Source organism: Leptonychotes weddellii, chromosome 13 (assembly GCF_054177405.1).
Source record: "Leptonychotes weddellii isolate Sample4059 chromosome 13, ASM5417740v2, whole genome shotgun sequence".
Taxonomy (NCBI): domain Eukaryota; kingdom Metazoa; phylum Chordata; class Mammalia; order Carnivora; family Phocidae; genus Leptonychotes; species Leptonychotes weddellii.
Window position 1 is genome coordinate 2,275,523 of NC_138381.1, and position 17,087 is coordinate 2,292,609.

Below are 17,087 nucleotides of genomic sequence, written 5' to 3' on the forward strand. Positions count from 1 at the left end.
GAGGGCAGACCCCGGCTGGGGCCGGAGCAGCGGGGACGCGGGAGGACCGGAGCGTGGGTGACGGGCCCCGGCCAGCAGGCGTGAGCGCGCCCTCCCCCCGCACGTCCCCGCTCTGACTCCCGCGTGGGTCTTGGCTTCTGGGTACTGCTCTCCACGAAGGGGAACCAGGGCTCCTCGGGAAAACGGCTGGCTCCGGGCCGGAGACACAGAAAGAGCGCGATCTGCTGCACCAGCAGCGGGAACGGGCTCCAAAAACAACGTGGCCGCGTCACAGGGGCTCGCACAGCCTCAAGGGGCCTGCACTGGTCAGATCTGGGGCTATCTGGGCATCAGGGTGGAGCCCAACAGCCTGCAGCCCATGCAACAGGACAGGAACCCCCAAGTCCGCACCAACACGAACACAGGGATGAGCCAAGCAGGGAGTTCCTCACAGAGGAAGGCCGGCAGTAAATGTGGAAGAAACAGCGACCAGAAACCCGGGGCCAGGCCGGGGCTGCACGTGGCCGGGCCACATGGCCGCACGCTTCCTGGTCCCGCACAAACGCCCACTGCCTCGAGGAGAAGTGACTACACTGAGGAAAGCCCGCATCGGCGCCGCCGGCAACGGGACAATCGCACACGACGCGTCCCCTTGCTTAAGACGCACCCGGAACATAGCGTCACGTCTGCGAGATTCTGACCCAAGACGCATCACGAAGAAACCCTGGAGGAAAAACTGCGGGACCTTCTGCTGCACGACTGGCCCGTGGTTTTCCAGAACGTCACAGGAACGGGGCCACGGGCCACGAGGGCGTCCGTTAGAGCGAAGCGGTGACTGTGCCCGCCCCGGGCAGTGCCTGAACGGGGTCCGGTGGAGCGTACACAAAGCCTTCTGCGCCCTCTTCCTGCGACTTTATGTGAACCTGAAGCTGCCCCAAAAACACAGGGTTACACGGAAAGGGGAAGGACGCTGGGTTATTAAACTCGAGGAAGACAATTCAGAAAGAATCAGGAATGTTCCGAGCACAGGGTCTTGGTGCAGACGGCCAGCTGTCGTCCCTCTTTATCCGCAACGATGACGAAGTTGGCTGACGTCACATCCAGATGAGCTGCGTTGCGCTAATTGTCGGCATTCCTTCCCACACAGCTTGGTTACCAGGGTAACCGAGGATCACTTTGCTCTGATACCGAAGTGCTGTGGGACCACCTCCCCCGACTGATCCAGAATCGTGGCATCGGGGAGACACATTTTTCATTTTTCACTGTTTCCTTAGGGACTGGAAAGCTTTGAGGCTTTATAACAATAAGAGCTCCTCTGTGATGGGAACAGCAGTGTGGATGGTGTGGAGTAAATTAGCCACTGACATTCGTGATAGAGTTCCCACCCACAGAGTAAGCTGAGCCAGGGGCATTTCGAGGCCTCCAAAGGGAATTGACAGCGTATTGCTGGCAGCCCGAGGCCTCTGAGCTTCCCGCCGACCCGCCGGCTCCCAAGAAGCCCGCTTCCTGGGCCCTGGCAGAGGGTCCTGACAAAGGGGATTATTAGTCACCGCACTGGGATATTCCCAATCCTGAGTCCCACAGGGCGAGCCAGAGTGGGCCAGGCGATGCCCACGGCACAGGGTTGGGTTGCAGGAGACGAACCAGAGCTTAGGGACGCCTGCAGCTTTTATAAAAGGCAGCAAGCTGACCTGGCCCCAGAGGGAGACGTACTGTGATTATGCTGGTCAGTGAACAAGCCTCGCTTTGCTCTGGAGGAAGATGCTGTCTCCCGAGGCCGGGTCCTGTACACACAGCCTTGAAGAGATCCTGGATCAAAGGCAGACAGCGCTCTGCTCGCAAGCCATGCAGACACGAGACACGGATGGAGGGCCGCGTCCCAGCATCCCAGCTCAGTGGCTGAGAATACGAACGGAAGGGAGGGATTTAATCGACTCATTTCATAGACAAGGGGACAGGCCCAGAGAAGTTAACTGAGTGGCCCACCGACAGCCAGCCAGCAGCGCCAGGGCTGGTCTGACCTGAGGTCCCAAATCACCCTACCCCTCGGCTTTGCTGGTGCACAGGATGCTTTGCAAACTCATGCCTTTGCGTTTATACATGAATACTCTTCCATCATCAGAGAGCCAGGCAGGCCAGAAAAGCCCATCTGGAGAAGCACTGTAAATAGTTGAGGCAATCCTCTGTAAAGAAAGTGTTTCCATAATCTGATCATTGTGTTTGAAAACCCACCCACCATATTTTAAAAGTTATTAGAGCAATGTTCCTCCTACAAACAAGCAACAGACATAGTGAAACAATTTCTTACCATTCCCTCTGAGCAAAGCGCAGGGAAAAAAAAAAAAAAAAAAAAACCCAAATCATTTTAACTAGTTCAGTCCAAAATTGTATGGCGTCCCTTCTTCTGTGCTAGGAATACGGTGGACAAAGGACAAAAGATACCCTTCACTTGTTATTTCAACAGGATAACATTCCATATATTTTGAACTTCTAAAAGTTTGGAAATATGTCTCTAAAGAGGATTAGATACTATAATATAAACGAACTCCAATGGTATTTATCTGGGGAAGTCCAATGTCCCACATGTCTCATGAACAGACACACTGATACTGGGATCGGTTTTCATTTCATTGCAAGTCACTCTCAAATAACTTATAAGTAAGAGGAAATGGACAATTATCCCCAAGAATAGAAAGTAAGACATTCTCACACTCTTCAAACCCAATGGATCTCAATTTATTGCAAATTCAGCATCGTTGCTTTGGGTTAAGCTTTGCCGAAAATGTTACCTACAGAAAACATCCATCTTTAAACAGTTATAACTCACCCCAAGCCCAAATAAGTAAATATACAGGAGTTTTAAAATAATACAAGAACTATTTTTATTATTCTTAAAGCCAGCTCGGTGGCTTTTGGCATAACTATCCATTTCTAATACAAAATTGGACTAAAGAAATATCATCCAATGTATAAACAGACCATGAAACGATTTTGAAGATAAAAAAAGAATTCTCTTGTAAATTAAAAAAAAATGATTTTAAAAGTTCTCTTTGGTGGTGAATCGAGACTGAATCACTATGTCACTGTAGAATCTGTCAAATAGATTACAAATCTTGATTTAATGCAAAAGTCTTCATGCCGTAAAGCATTACGCATAAAAAAGATTAAATAGCAAAATCATTTATGATTATTGCCTATTGCTCCTGCCACTTAATCTTTATTTTCAGTACTTTAAATACTTTACTCATCATCTGTATGAGAAACTACCGTGGCGCTGGTCTGTGAAGGGCGGGTGGCTGAGACCGCGAGCCTGCGCTCATCTGTGGGTGTGCGTGCCCCAGGGAGGAGGCCGGTTCACACCGGGTCAACGGCGACAAGGAGGACAGTTGGCTTACAAACCTTATCCAGGCAAAGAGAACGTCTTAACTGGAGATACGCAGGGCTTCTAACCTTACAAAAGTGCTGCCTGCCCCCACTTTTTAATCAGTAAAGATGCAACTAGGTTTTAAAAATGCTAATTTTGGGGGCGCCTGGGTGGCTCAGTCGTTACGCGTCTGCCTTCGGCTCAGGTCATGATCCCAGGGTCCTGGGATCGAGCCCCGCATCGGGCTCCCTGCTCGGCGGGAAGCCTGCTTCTCCCTCTCCCACTCCCCCTGCTTGTGCTCCCTCTCTCGCTGTGTCTCTGTCAAATAAATAGACAGAATCTTTTTAAAAAAATGCTAATTTTTATCAGAATAAGGTAAAGATACAGAGGCCCCAAATGTGAATGTAAGCACTTTTGAAATTCTATTCTAAAAAACCAAAACACCGAGAAGAAATCTAGATGACGACAAAGTGCCAATTACATACTTTCATCTCTGCCTCACTTTATATGATAGATTTGAGAAAAAGAATAGATTAGCAATGATCGACCCTTAGATTAATTTTGTTGGTGGGGAGGGCACAATATTGACTTTGAAATAAACTTCTGGGAAAAGAAAAACAGGCAAAAAGCAGGCAGCAGAGGTCTCTAAAAATAATACCCAGAAAGCAGTCCTATATACCTTACATATTTTCCTAAAAAGATGTTACTTACATAGATCTGAGTGATCACTTAATGTTAAAAATGTGTATCTTCACGAGTTACACATATTTCTCGGCAGAGAGGAAGCTCCGTTGGGAAGAACAGAGATCTACTTACACTTAAAAAAAATCCGGTACCTGTACTGACGAATGCATTTCTTGCACGTAAATGTGACCGGAGCGTTCAGAAGAGACCAGAGAACCCCGGGCATGCTCGTGAGGCTCAGACTCACACTCCCTCCCGAGCAGCAGCGCGCAGCGGAGCACGGCACATGGAGCTACGGACAGGACGCCGCGCTGCACTTGGACGAAAGAGACAGCCGACAGAACAGCAGGACTCACTCACGGGGACTGAGCCTCCCGGCCGCCGGCACCACCTCGTCAGAGGCTAACGAGCAGCCTGACGGGCCTCGCGCCTCCGCTCCTCGAGGGGTCTCCCGTGTCCACCCCCGTCCACGTGCCAAAGGATCAGTGGGGGCACCGGGGAGCTCAGGGTGGGCGCGTCTGCCGTTACATTTCTGAAGAACGTTTTTATGGTCATCGGTCGCCGTTCTGGGAAAACAGGACGGCTTGTGCGTTCTCCAGTGGCCCAGACCCCCGCTACATCAGCATCACGAGAACTCTACCTGGGCTTTAGGTTGGGTGTGTGTGCAAAGGCAGCTCATCCCCTCAGCTCCCGGGAATGCTTCCCGGGCAGCTCACCACAAAAGTGGGTTAAAGACAGTCGGGAACGTTCGAGGGGCATCGCTCACGAGGGCCAATCACGCGGGCGACTGAGAACAGGAACGAGGCTTGTAGCTCATAGGGACAGCGTGCCTGTCGGTGACCCGTATCCTGACTTTTCAAGTTTGAAGCTCTTCAGATAGACCTTGCAAGGGCTAGTTTTCATTGTCTGGACTTCACGGAGGCAAAGGAAAACACCATTAAAGTTCTGCTCTGTTAAAAAATTCTCTGAACTTGAAGTTAATTCATATGCCAAACCATTATATAGTAAATATTTTAAAAGAAAAAATTAATCACACTTCCTAACTTCATTTTTTATTTATTGTTATTCCAAAGCAGATACGCTAAGATGAGATATTTCTAAAAATACAGTTATCTATTCTCAAAACCCTGGTTATGCAGGAGGCTAGAAATCTCGTCAGAAGACATTTATCAACCAGTAAAATATAAAGATCAACCTGTACTCCACCAAAGGTTCAAGTGAAATTATGTCTTTACAAAACCTTATATTTTCAAGGAATGTTTTGCAAAGAAGCAGCTTTTATAATTAGGAAGTAAATAAAAATAATATATTAATGTCTTGTGTTTGCCTGCTAATAGTTAATAAATTGAGAAAACTCAAAAAATGAATCACTGATAGATCTTTTTTTCTTTTTCTTTGACGAAAATAAAAGTAGGCTTTAGATTCACCTGGTAAACCCTTACATAAACAGGCGGTTCACCAACACAGTTCACTGAACTATGCTTTCTGTACAATTAGGAATTAAATAAACCCCTTTTAGAGACTTGTCCTGAGAGATGACATTTAATGCTACAACCAAAATAAATAACCTAGCAAGAACAAATTTTTTTTTAAATTCCAATAATTTCAACTTTGGAGATATCTGTTCACCAAAATTAATCAACATTTCTAAAATATTTTAATACAAAATTATAAAAGAAAAGTGCATTAAAAGCAGAATCTTTAAAACTCTGGCACAATTACAATTATTCGGAATATATGGACTACAGCCACACACTGACATTCAGGGAAAACCTCAGGATATGTAATAGGTCCAGTATCACAAGAGTAAGTCAAATAAGGCTTTTTTTTTTCCTTAAAAAAATATACAATACACAAAGCGGTTTGAAAAAAAAAGTAATATTATTTAACAGTTTTCTGACTTAAATATTTTCACATAACAAAAGTTTTTATATCATCAATATTACTTATGTACATATGCCAAAAAGTGAACAACAACAAAAATCAAAAGATGCCCTTTGAAAAAATAACAGTGAAAATGTCTCTTCACGAATCTGAAATGAGCTCCTCTCTTAATATACAAAGTCCATACAATATTTATAATAAAGCTGCTCTCTTCTGAAACCAGGGAGGCCATGAGACAAAATAAAGGCAATTATTTTTCAGGAAAAAAACAAAAGCAAAACAACCCCACCTTTATGTTACAATGAAAAAGATACCCATTTATTACTATAATGAATACAATACTGATCGGAAGTGCTCGTGGGGAGGTCAGAACTCTGATGCGCTCTCTCTGCAATCGGGACGAGTGCTTCTATTTACAAAATATACTGTTCAGCCACACAGAGGCCCATATATCTGTCTATGTACATACGTATTTATATATAGAACATATAAATAATTCTGAAGGAGAAACTCACATGAAGTAAAGAACTTTCCGTCTTTGGAATGCTGTAGGAGCAACGCACACTCTGCCCCGGCTCGGGGTGGGATTTGGTTTGGGACGTGTTCAATGTGGCACCATTGATGATAGTAAAGAGTTCCCTGAAATAAACAACACACCTGCCTATGCATGAAGAGAGGAACACGGGGCTTGTTCGGGATGTTACCTCTAACCTACGAACACGCCGCTTCGTGGCTGGGGCGGGACGGGGCCACGGTTCCTTTACTCCGAGGACACAGTTCTGCTCTCACCTGCTTGCGACGTATGGCTTGTGCTTTCTGCAATCATCTAACCCACGGACCTGAAGGTGGACTTAGGAAGCAAGTGCGGCCCCGCGCCCCATCCTGTGAGGACGCCTTCATCCTCATTTGTGCCCCCCTCCCCCATTTATGCCCCGATGCTGCAGTCTTGTAGCTAATGGTTCGAGAATCGTAATGCAGAGAGAATGGTCCAGCCATCTCTCCAGGTATTCTAGTAACTTATGGTAGACTAAAAAGAGTCAATTTCTAATTTCAAAATGCACAGAGAAAGAAAATGGAAAACACTTCCCTGTGTGTTCTAACATTTTTCTGAACTTCATGCACCGATTTTATGTTTGTTTTATGAGCTATGCTTCTTACAACAGAAAGCATGAAGGAAAATCTATCTTACTTTCTCCACGTTACCTTCGGTCTTTGCTAATACAAAGAGGTCACACTACAATGATAGTAAGATCCAGTTAACGTCTTTGTAACTAGATGCACTGGCCGCCGAGGGGAAGGTAGAACTGCCCCAGTGTAGTACCTGAGTTCAGTGATTTGTAGACAAATGACAACGACACGTTCACACTGCTCCCGGTTGTTTCCTATCAGTCTCTGAAGACAATGATTCTTGAGATAATTTTATAGCTAAAAAACTAGCGTGGTAACATTTTTAACACCTGAAGCCTCAAAACAGAAATAATTCCAAGTGCTCCGTTCTTCGCAACATTTAACTTCAGAAACGGCCTCCGAGGTGGGGACGGGCCGCGTCAGAACACATTGGCCAGGGCCTGCCACTCGCTCGCGGACTCCTGCACCACCTCCTCCAGGTGGAGGGTCCGGCTCAGCTCCTCGGCGCCGTGCTCCTGCTGGACCACGGGCTCCGGCAGACTTCCTGCGGACGGACGGACAAAGAGCAGGCAGAGTCTCAGACACTCAGCGGCACACAGGGATTCACGGGGAGATAAAGACAATTTACATCGAGACAAGAAACTGCTAAATTGATTTGCTTTCCACCCCAAAGGAAAAAGACTAACTTGAGGGGCAGTTTAACTACGTCGTGGCAATTCCTGTTTTTGAATGTGAATAAACACAGCCCTTGTTTCGGATGCTCACGGCCTAACGGTTACGTCAACAGGAGGTCAGCGATAAGCGATCAATCATGAATAAGAGCAACACGACACGCATGAAATCCTAACAGAAAGAAAAGCAAGAAGCACTAGAAGGGAGATGTGAGGGCCAAGGGCCGCGGGGTACGCAGCGCCCCGGTCCGTCCCTGGCCGCTCAGCCGCGGCCTGTGAAGGCCCGTCTCCCTCGCAGACCACACTGCCCCGAACAACTCGCGGCTCCAGACCCCGGCACCGCACGGGCCCCACGCACCACACGGCCAGCGGCCCCCCGCCAGCCCTTCCTCGCGAAGACCGCGCGGCCCCAGGGGACGGAAGGGAGACGTGCCATGGCCAGCCGCCTGCTCGCCCCTCGGCCGGCAGCCGCGTTAGAGTCCGCAAGGAGTGGACACGCTCGCCCCGCACCCGGCAGCGCCGGGAGGGTCCGGATGCACCGGAATCCGGCTCGGACCCCGGCGAGGGGCCGCCGTCTTACCTGCGTAGCTGTGTGCCCGCTTCATGTGGAGCTTCATGTTGCTCTTCTGGGTGAAGCCCATGATGCAGTAGTCACACTTGTAGGGCCTCTCGCCCGTGTGCTTCTTCATGTGCACCTGCAGGGCGCTCTTCTGGTTGAAGGCTTTCTCACACAGAGTGCAGCGAAACGGCCGCTCTCCTGAGGGGAGACAGCGTCATGTCAGCGTCCCGTCAGCGTCTCTCGCGGGCCCACATTTGACCAAGCGCTCGGAAGAACGTACCCGAGTTTCCCAGCCCTCCCACCCCTCAGACTGCTAACTCACAGCTGTCTAGCAGCTCTGCCCCATGGTGAGGCACGGAACAAAACTTTTATCAAAAGCTACTCAAACTCCTAGAAGCATCCAGAAATAGAAGCAGAGCTCATATGGTCTAAACAAAGTGTTCCGAATACATTTGGGGCAGTAAAGCAAAATGACACTAAGTACATGAGAATGCCAAATCTACTTAATTAAAAGTATAATTTACCCAATATTTTTTAAAATGTCATTTTAATTGCTTTGACATTAATACAGAAACTGAAAGATGGGAGGGAAGTTGGCACGTTGACTCCTGCTGGAAGCCTGCCTCGGCCTGAGCCCACAGTCCTGCCTCCTCGCTGTCCCTGACTCTGCCCCACACACTCGTCCACTGCCAGGCCCCCAGGGGCACAAGCCCTTCCCCTGGGCCTAGAAGGTTCTTTCCCATCGGCACGGCTGCCTCGTCAGGCGTCCGCCCCCTTTCCCTGAGTGGCCTCCCTGGACCACGTGTCGGCATGAAGCCCCACGTGCTTGCTCCAGTAACACCTGCTCGGCATCCTCCCCAGGTGTCACCTTCCATCACTCCAAGTCTGTCCCTCCCACCCAGTGGCCAAGACACAGGAGGGCTTACCACCGCTCCCCATGCCAGCCAGAGCCCTAGAGCAGCCTGAAGCTTTCCGGCTCTAATCCCCGGGACTGGCAACGGGAGGACGTCACACACCCGAAGGACAAGGATGTCACAGAGGTGGTTCCGACACGAGTCAGGTGACTCGGGCTGAGTCACAAGGATATTCACCCTGGCGGGCCCACACACAGCCCTTCAAAGCAGAGGCAGAAGGGGCGCTGCAGGGACCAGAGGCCGCACAGGGGCCGTGGCTGGTCTGAAGGCGCCGTGCACACTGCGGGGGGAGCACCCAGCCAGCAGAAGCAGGCCCACAGCAATATGCCCTCAGCGGGTTTCTCCAAACCTTCGGAAGCACCTAGCTCGTGCTAACAGGCAAACGGTAGTCTTTATCCCTTAAAACCATGGTTTTGAGTAAATATGTTATAAGTACAGCATCGTCGTCTGTCTTTCCCTCAAAAGCGGTTTGCTGAACACCTGGTCAGTGCCAGGCCTGTGTCGACAAGCAGGGACATCACTGAGAACACCAGAGCCCGAGGGCCGGGGAAGGACGCTGACGGGGAGCACGTGCTGATAATACAAGGAGGTCCCCACGTGGGCCAGCCAGGGGCACTGGGGGGCATAGAGGCCTCCCGGGGAGGGGTGTCCAACCTGACATCTGCAGGGAAATCAGAGACGGCCAGGCAAAGAATGACGGGCCGGGCAGAGGGGACAAGCAGAGAGGACGCTCAGGGAGCAGAGTCGGGACTCCAGGTGGCAAGGTGTGTGGGTCCCCGAGGCTTCCCACGGCCGGGTGCCGCAGGATGAGGGTGTGCAGCAGTGGGTGAGATGGCTTACAGGACACCAGGGTCCCACCTGCAGGTGCTCAGAGGGGAACGAGAGGGTCCCGTCTGCCACGCTCCCGGGGCTTCCGTCGGGCTCTGTGCGAACACGGGGCTGCCCGCCACAGCGGGAGGCAGGTCCCGCAGTCGGTCCTGAAAGGACAGGCCTCAGCAGACGGGGCCCTGGGACGGTGGTGTTTCTGCGTGAGCCACGGCGGGGTGGCAGGCGCGGAGGGTGCAAGTGAGTCGTCAGGGAGATGGGCCAAGAGGCAGGGAGATGGGGGTTTGTCTCAGTGTTGTTGGTTTTTCCTGAGACATCAGGCCTGAGCAGGTTTAGGAGGTGACAGGAAGTCAGCAAAGAGCAGTCTGAAGACATAAGAGGAGGAGAGAGAATGGCGTCCCCCGCAGTAGGAGGACAGGGAGCCCGGAGGTGGGGGCGGGGGGACCCCAGTGCAGGCAAGGTCCCCGGAGGCCACGGCAGCCCTTAACAGTTCCACATCCCACGGTCGCCAAGGAAACCGCAACATCTCTTACTTGAAAAGTTAGCATGATAAACTGATGAAAAACGAAGGAAAGAACAGAATATGCGGACCTGGCTTTATAAATAACGGCTTACGTTGTACATGAATATTTGCACGTTGAGCCTCGCTTTCTCGCCGGCCTCCGGAACCCGACCGGGAAGCGCGCGGCTCGCGGTTACCTGTGTGGATGCGGCTGTGCCGCTCCAGCTGGCTGGGCTTGGCGAACGCCTTTTCACAGGTGTCACATTTAAACACTCTTGGCTTCTGGGAGCTTAGCGAAGGGCCCGCCTGATGAGTCTGCATGTGCTCCTGTTACAGACCACACACAGAAAGGAAGAGATACTTGAGATCCCGGCGGGGCTCTCCAGACCTGCAACACGACCGCGGGGCCCATGTGAGCAGCAAGGACAAGCGGAGGCCAATCTGGGATGAGCGCCCTCGGGGACTCAGTGGGGGTGGGGGTGGCCCCCCGGACACCCGCAGGGACCAGCTGTGCGGCCTGTGCCCTCCCTCTGCCGATGACCTGAGCGGTTTTTAGGAACCCTGGTCACTATCTGGTAGGCTGTTCCTCGACTGAGAACTGCCTGAAGCGTTTCTCGTGACTAGACTGGGGCTGCGGGATGGGTGAAGGAGGTCACGTGCAGCTGCCAGAAAACACGGCAGAGGAAGAGCCGAGGCACACAAACGAGCTGTGGGTCTGAAGGGCAGACATCTGGGTTCGCCGTGCGGCAGAAGGCTGGATCCACGGCGGGCTAACTAGTGGTCAGATGAGGCCGCGTCTGCTGACGAGGAGCGCTGGCCGGCAGTCGCGGGGCCAGGTCCACGCCCCCCACTGTGGCATGTCACCTGACCGCGGCCCTGGAAATCACTTCCCAGAGCCCTTCCTCCTCCTACCCCCTACTGCGTGCATGTCCCAGCGTTTGCCCAGCCCCTCTCCCGGCATGCGAACCCCATTCTCAAGGTGGGTGCAGAGCCAGGTGCCGAGGGGCGCCTGTGCCCCTGCAGAAAGCCGTGCCAAGTGCGGGCCCCCAGGGGGAGGGGCGCCCCTGCTTCCCCACGGCCTGGCCACTAGGTGCTGGCAGATTTTTTACTGTTTGCTGCTCCGCTCGGTGGGAAATGGCATCTCACTGTCATCTGAAGTCCCACTAGACATGAATTCGGAACTGCACTCGAACACACAACCCAGCGGATCTGATAAAACCACAATCCCACTGACCTTCACTCCAGAAAATGGGCAACTTTGTTACTCTTTCTGCGCGCGAGATCCGCGGCTGCTACTGAGTCACAGACTCCACCGGGCGTCTGTCACCCCGGGGCACTGGCGGCCAGGGCGCGGCGGAGCGTACCTTGAGGTGCGTGGCGCGCTTGAAGGCCTTCCTGCACACGGGGCACACGTGGATGCGCTCCCGGCCGTGCACCTCCTTGCTGTGGTGAAGCAGCACGGCGGCCGACGCGAAGGTGCGGCCACACTCCAAGCACTCGTGCACCCGGCCCTCCTTCGCGGGCGGCCCGCCCGGCACGTCGGCGACCTGCAGTGGGTCGGAAATCCCGGGCCTCGCTCAGTGGCTGCAGCTCGTGAACGCACAGACAGACAAGATGACAGGCACGCAGGGACGCGGGGGCCGCGGATCAGGCCAGCCCGCTCTTGCACTCCGAGCAGAGCGTAGCGAACAGAACGCTGTTCCGCACACGCAACCGTCCCGGGGCAAACTGTCGGGCTGCTCCCTCCCGGCGACTCATCTGGCAGTATCGGGGTGCAGTGCCCAGGGTGCTGAGAACGATGCCCAGCACACAGCACGCACTCGGTATGTGCTGTTGGTGGTAGTAGTTTTAGTGCAGACGAGTATGAGGACACTGCACCCAAAATGCTACTGCTGTGGCTAAAGAGCTCCCTCAGCAAACTGCAGGATAAACAACACTTCGCAGAAGGTGTGTTAGCTCTCGAGCGGATTAAAGCATTTCCCAAAACTCTGAATCACAACCAGTGAGGTTTTCAAATCATTTTAATGGGATGCCATTAACACCCCGAAAACAAATAAAGCAGGAGTTCATTACTCAGCTTTTATAAACAAGAGTTTAGTTTTACAGATAAAAACTTGTATATGACAACTTAGTGAAAGAAAATTTTAACTAATTATAATGAAAATTGATGGGATTTGTCAACATTTTTATTCTAGTTTATCAAGTACTTTTTCATAATTTTCTAATATATAGAAATGGATAAAATTTAAAGAAAAAGACTTGACAACAAAAGGTTTCTATAAGGTGCTCTCAGACCACTCATCTGTGCTGTAATAAAAAAAGACCGGAATGGAAAAAGGATAAAACAAGGGATCAGAAGCGCCCAGATGGTGCAGTCCTGTCTCCCTGTGACACTTCTGTGAGGGGTCTGTGCGTGTGAAGCAAAGAAACAATGGAAAGACCCTACGTGCTCGGGTCAGTGCATAAACCTGTTTCCTGGGAGTCAAAGGAAGCCTGGAAGCCCCTGGAATCGGGGAGGTCCGGGCTGCACTACACCTGCAGCCACGTTTTAAGGAAGCACAGGATGAGAGCCGGCCACGCACAGCCGCGCTCACTGACTCGACAGGAGCCGCAGGTTTTCCGCGGGCGCACGTGGGCCCCCCCGGCAGCCACGCTATCGCGGGCCGTGAGCGCTGCGCCCACGCGTCCGCCCGCGCTCCAAGTCCTGCGGGCCCTCCCAGTGCGTCACTGAGCTGCCGCGGGCCGCGGCCCCCAAGACACAAACTCACCTCCAGCTGGATGAGCTCCGGTTGGGAAACTCCCCGTGCTGACCGTGTCTAATTTCTTTATAAAAAAGGAGTCTTGTCCCACTGAAAGACCAGTAAGTAATTGTCCTGAAACTCATTTGCTCAAACTGCTTAAAATGTAATGCTGCTCAGAGCCAGTGGTTATTTATTGTCTGTACTTTACCTCTAACTCTGAAAAGTTTTAAGGAAAGAGATTTTATTAGAGTCTTCTATATTTAAAACTATCACTTACTGAATGTCTTAGACCCTCAAAACATACGTTTTAAGGAAAAAACTACCAAATGACAAATAGTCCACGCGCACACACATGTGTATACGAAAAAAGTACAACCAGACCTAAAAGAATCGGCAAAGGTATTACAAGAAAACCCTTGAAAAGAACTAAGTGTCCATGTGAAATCTGATCAGCAGGCAAGTAGGAGATTCAATAAATTTAAAACTAGCCTCACACGTGACTAGTTTCTACATCTTATTTTGTGGCACAAAAACCTGGCCCCAGCAAACCACAAATCACGTAGTGAGGGAGTCAGTACTCACAGCGCGGCTCAGCCCAGGCTCTTCACTCCCATTCGGCTAGAGACGGCCCCCCAGGAGCGGCCCCCCAGCACCCCCCAAGCCCTCTGGGTCCAGCCCCTCTCAATCCACATTCCTTACAACCCGCGACCGAGCGTGAACGCAGGCGCGCGGCGTACCTGGTAGGCGATTTCCTCACACGCAGCGGCGGAGGGCTGTGGGGTGTGGCTCACTAGGATGACCTGCGGCGAACCTGCTCCCCCTTGGCCCGACAGCGAGGGGTCCGTGAGTAAGGCTGGGAACTGCTGACCCTAGTAAGGACGGACTAGTTTAGAAGCTGTGACAATATCAAATCCAGCAGTAACGTACAAGATCTCTTACGGTGCAGCTACTGGGGACCACACGTGGGCAGGTCCACAGAAAAGTTCACCACAGAAGCAGCACGTGACCCAGAGCTCCACCCCCACACGTGTGCTCGAGAGAAATGAAACCCTCACCCCCTCGAGCGCTCACGCGCAAATGTTCACAGCAGCCAAAAAGGCAGAGACAACCCCAATATCAGGTAGCCAGTGAGTGGATGCGCAAAATGAGGTGTATCTGAGTAGCGGAATATGATTCAGCCAAAAGAAGGACTGGAGTGCGTGGGGCACGGGCCAGGCCACGGATGAGCCTCGAACACAGGATGCCGAGTGAGGGAGGCCAGCCACACAGGACCACGTGTTGTGGGATGCCACTGATGTGAAATGCTCAGAACAGGTGCGTCTACAGAGACAGACAGTAGACTGGTGGTTGTCGGGGGCCTGGGGCTTAGAGGGGGGGCACGGGGAGTGACTGCTAACCGCTAATGGTGCCACATTTCTTTCTGGGGTGATGAAACGTTCCAAAAGTAGATGTGGTCATGGGGGCTCAACTCTGTAGATATACTAAAGACCTTTAAATTTTACTTCAAATAAATGGGTGAACACTACAGTATGTATGGTATATCTCAACAACGCTCTAAATATAAAGAATGCTTATTTGTTTACAAAAGCACACAAACCGCTCTGAGTCCCACCACCACTCCAGCACCTCTCATACTGACCGTGGATCTGGGACAGGGCACGCAGCGGGGCGTCTGGCTGGGCTGGCCCGACCACAAGCTCCAAATGGGAAGCCACACAAACTTGTACACCTGCCGAACCGACGCTGATTCTCACACACATTATGTGTGATCAGAACACGCAAGGATTTGAAGAGCCGCTATCAACGGAGGGGCACGGAGTCACAGGGCACTTTGGTCACGGCGCCCCCGGCCGAAGATGAGGGGTGATCTCTGGGGCAAGCCCAGCTCCCACGGGGCAGATAAAGACTGGAGCAGGCACAGGACGGTAAGAAATGGACTGAGAAGGCACTGAAAGAATTTCAGGTCCACTTCTCCTGGGAAAGACATTTCCTCAGGCAGACAGGGACACAGAGACAATGGGGTAGAACATGGGGCAGAATATAAATTTACAGGGAGAGCATCATGGATTCTAGAGAAAAGGAGCTTCTTAAATTGATTTGGATTCTCTGCTTTTCATACGCACCTTTAAGAAAAGTGAAATGATATTTTAGGTGTCTCCATTTATCAAAGTTTTTTACACAAACGTGGCATATTTTGGCAAGGTCCTATGCGTACCAGTAAAGCTTCATGTTTGCCACCCCACTTATGCCAGAACTTAGTTGAATATCGCTGCTTTCCAGTACCAGTCACTTCTGACTCCTGTCACTCGTCTGCCGCCAGCTCTGCCACCCCTCTTACCAGACCACCCAATTTGGGAAAATGGTGTCAGTCAAAATTAATAAATTCACATTTCCTAATTTTACGAATCAAAGACAAATACCACTGCTAGCCAGAAATTCCAATATATGTAAGAACCAGTGTTGGCTCAATAAACTCATATATTCTCAAAGGAAAGCTAAGGCCTTTGAGATTCTGCACTGACGCAGGTTTATCAAGGGGGAATAACAAAATTATAGACCTGAGGACTAGATTAGCAACTGCCAGGGGGAAGGGGTCGTGGGTGGCAACATGAGGGACCCTTGTGGGATGGAAGGTTCTGGGTCTTGACTATAACAACAACCATACCTGGCCGTGATATCGTACCTAGAGTTTTGCATGATGCTACCACCTGCGGAAGCTGGGTAAACAGTACACAAGATCTGTCTGTATCATTTCTTAAAATGGACTATGAATCAACAATTAACTCAAAATAAAAAGTTTTAATTTTAAAAAACTCCCAATACAATGTAATTTAGTAGCTTATTAGTGTTTCAGTCGCTAATATTAATACACCTGTTTTAAAAATCAAGTGTCTAGTAAAATAAATGCTCAACAATGAGCCACACCCAAGGAAGTGGTGACCTGAATCTGCTAAGGTGGTACCATCTGAAAGTCCTTTATCTTCGGTTCGATGATTACTTGTAGTGTATTTATTTCTTGGTTATGTTTCGGCTTACACCGAGGTGGAAGTTATAGGAATTCTCACTCCCAAGTGCACGTGGGGAGGGGAGCCGGGCCCCGGGCGCTCACTAGCAGAGTCCAGCCCCACCCACAGCTGCTGACTCAACCTTGCAAGGTGAGCCTGGAGATTCTGATGTGCAGCCAAGTTTGGGAAATGCTGCTCAAACATCACTAAGGCTTGCCACCCTGACGGACGAGACTCGGTGTGACAGCCGACCTAACTCCCTACCACGCCCCTGAAAGTCAGCCTCATCCAGTGTTTCCCTGTTCCGTCATCTCGCCAGGGATCTGCTCTCAGCAGTCATCATTGCCACGCCCTACACAGTTCAACATGCCCGCCTGAACATCATACACACTGTGCCGCAGCGAGAACATCCAGGCACGCCCACGGCACCCCCAGGGAGGAAGCAGGGAGGCTTCGGCAGCCCGGGCCCAGGCTAGGACACATCCAGGCACTACAGCGCACGGCTGTTAGAGCAGAACCCCGGCTCCATCGCACCCGCCACTTCTGGTGAAGCCCCCAGTCACACTCTGACTTCTCATCAAGACCCAAAACCACACTTCCACATCTAATGACCGAGGTTTGAGTGTTTTGTACCGGGTCAATTATCTGTATTCTCATAAAGTAAAAAACAAACAAAAAACCCACCAAACCGGGAATGCAAGCTGGTGCAACCACTCTGGAAAACAGTATGGAGGTTCCTCAAAAAGTTGAAAATAAAGCTACCATACGATCCAGCAATTGCACTACTGGGTATTTACCCCAAAGATACAAATGTAGGGATCCAAAGGGGTA

At 51.1% G+C, this 17,087-nt stretch overlaps 1 protein-coding gene across 5 annotated transcripts in view; it reads right to left on the reverse strand.

Moving 5' to 3' along the window:
• Window positions 1-5,661: 5,661 nt before the first annotated feature.
• The window catches only part of ZNF236 (zinc finger protein 236), a 104,037-nt gene continuing 92,611 nt past the window's right edge, over window positions 5,662-17,087 (reverse strand). For 2 of the 5 annotated variants that reach the window (XR_014139525.1, XR_014139526.1), the window contains 6 exons: window positions 13,989-14,120; window positions 11,875-12,057; window positions 10,708-10,837; window positions 10,042-10,373; window positions 8,291-8,467; window positions 5,662-7,583 (listed from right to left, as the gene is read on the reverse strand). Coding sequence is in view for 2 of the 5 variants with exons in the window: in XM_081800989.1 (XP_081657115.1) it covers window positions 7,459-7,583; window positions 8,291-8,467; window positions 10,708-10,837; window positions 11,875-12,057; window positions 13,989-14,120 (747 nt within the window). In the remaining 3 variants the exon portion in view is untranslated. Of the gene's footprint in view, window positions 7,584-8,290; window positions 8,468-10,041; window positions 10,374-10,707; window positions 10,838-11,874; window positions 12,058-13,988; window positions 14,121-17,087 lie in introns of those variants that run through there. The other 3 variants (XM_081800989.1, XM_081800987.1, XR_014139527.1) reach the window with 2 other exon arrangements.